Source organism: Lepisma saccharinum, chromosome 1 (assembly GCF_977018435.1).
Source record: "Lepisma saccharinum chromosome 1, izLepSacc3.1, whole genome shotgun sequence".
NCBI lineage: Eukaryota > Metazoa > Arthropoda > Insecta > Zygentoma > Lepismatidae > Lepisma > Lepisma saccharinum.
The window spans coordinates 74,314,220-74,316,178 of record NC_139229.1 but is presented as its reverse complement, the minus strand read 5'-3'; the positions used below and the strand labels follow the sequence as shown (position 1 = coordinate 74,316,178).

Sequence of the window (1,959 nt, the reverse complement as noted above, 5' to 3'; positions counted from 1 at the left end):
TTGTCCGGAGCAGAATCAAGTCGCCGAATATGTCAAGCCTTTGGGGATAATGCTGTGAATGAACGCACCAATAGGAATTGGTTCCAGAAGTTCAGGTTGGGAGATCTGTCACTTTGTGATGAACCCAGCAGTGGCCAACCATAGGTCCTGGATGATGAGGCCCTGAAGGCAGCCATACAGGAGGACAGCAGCGTAAGGTGTGGTGAGCTTGCCAACCACTTCCAGGTTTCCGATAAAACATCCAGACTGCACACGCATCAGACGTTCAAGTTGAGCAAGAGGGTACCTCATACACCGTCAGAAGGCAAGAAGCAACAACGAGTGACAGCATGTTTCTCGTTGTTTTTTGGGCACAGCAACACACCCATATTCGGTCGAGTGCTCACCAGGTACGAAAAGTGGGTCCTATATGACACTCCCAAGTGTGCCCGACATTGGTTGTCAACACGGGACTTTGTGCCTCACGCCACAAGACCACCTTCACACCCATGCAAGATCATGCTCTGTATGGTGGACTAGTCACCAAGTGGTGCACTATGAGCTGCTACCAACGGGCCAAACCATCACTGGGGACCTGTACTCGCAGCAGTTGCAACGTGCGCAACAGGCACAGAAGCATAAGGAGCCAGCATTGGTTAATCGCAAGTGTGTACTGCTTCTTCACGACAATGTCAAGCCGCATGTGGTGCGGTTGGCCAGGGATACCAAACAGCGACTTTGCTGGGAGACAGTGTACCATCCACGGTACTTCCCAGACCTTGAGCCAACAGATTATCACCTCTTCCATTCCCTGGACAACCACCTTCGTGGGAAATCCTTCGCAAATGAGGCAGACTTGCGGCAAGCACTCAAGCACTTCTTTCCGTCCGAGACCCCGGGATTTATTGCCAGGGCACTGCGCAGCTCGAGGCATGTTACAAAAGGTGCTGGATGCCGATGGGGATTACTTTGAGGACTAACAGTATGTGACATTCTTTGATCAAAAACGGCAAGAACGTTTTTTGGTTACCTTGTACTACGAGTATTATTACATGAACAGGTAAAAATATGATATGTGAATAGAGATATAACAACAACTAGTGGCGGCGATTATGCGAGACGCACTTTTTACCCTCGTAGTATGGCCTCTTGCTAAACCTTGTCTACCAAGAGAAGGTAAACTGTCCTTGACGTTCCCCTCTGATTTTGTAACCAAATCTCCGCTACTGACGGAAATGATCTATTAACTAACTTAGACCCACCCCGCTCTGTATTAATCGCTAAAAATTGTATGAAAACAGCTGTTGTACCAAGGAAATCGTCGCGAATAGCCAAAAGTGGCATCGCGACGATGAGGATGAGTGATAATATTGATGAAGGGACACTCACAAAGAATATCCATGCCCAGACCGGGATTCGATCCCGGGACTCTTGGCGTTGCAGCGCGGTGTGCTAACCACTCCTTTCTTTAATTTCCCTTTTAAAGCATACAATTGCAATATTTTTTTTACAAAAGTAATACAAATTGTTTTATTCATAAATTACCTTTAAAAAGTTGACATAATGTAATTTTCTATAGTCTGAGACATTTGGTCATATTCTTGTATTAGAGTTAGTCCAAAGTCCAAATAATTATAATTTTTCCCTGTAGGAAATAAAAATATTAGGTATTGTGCTATTAACCATTGAATTGATTTTTGCTTTGTACTTTAAAAAAATGAAACTCTGGTAAAAAAAAAAACATGTATTTTGCTAATAGTACTTGGTTTGGTGAAGTACGACAAATTGTACTGAGCATTATTCTTAATTTTGGCCATGCTATGGTTGTTTTTTTGCATTCTGTGATCTTGTGAGTAATCGAATCTGGGACATGACAATTATAACAATTTGGAGAATTACTAACCACTCCCCCACGGAAGTTTGATTCTGTTTCAAGCATAAAAACGTCTGGCAATGCTCATGGAAGATGAAGTTTTCCAT

General features: G+C 43.7%; 1 protein-coding gene across 1 annotated transcript; it reads left to right on the top strand.

Annotated features, from left to right (window-relative positions):
* Nucleotides 1–409: 409 nt before the first annotated feature.
* On the top strand, nucleotides 410–952 carry LOC145983873 (histone-lysine N-methyltransferase SETMAR-like). The gene has a single exon (XM_083116944.1). It carries the CDS (start codon nucleotides 410–412, stop codon nucleotides 950–952), a length of 543 nt encoding a protein of 180 aa, XP_082973070.1.
* Nucleotides 953–1,959: the final 1,007 nt, after the last annotated feature.

Excerpts from the sequence above, each read along its gene's own strand:
- LOC145983873 (XM_083116944.1), top strand. The coding sequence starts at position 410 with ATGACACTCCCAAGTGTGCCCGACATTGGTTGTCAACACGGGACTTTG.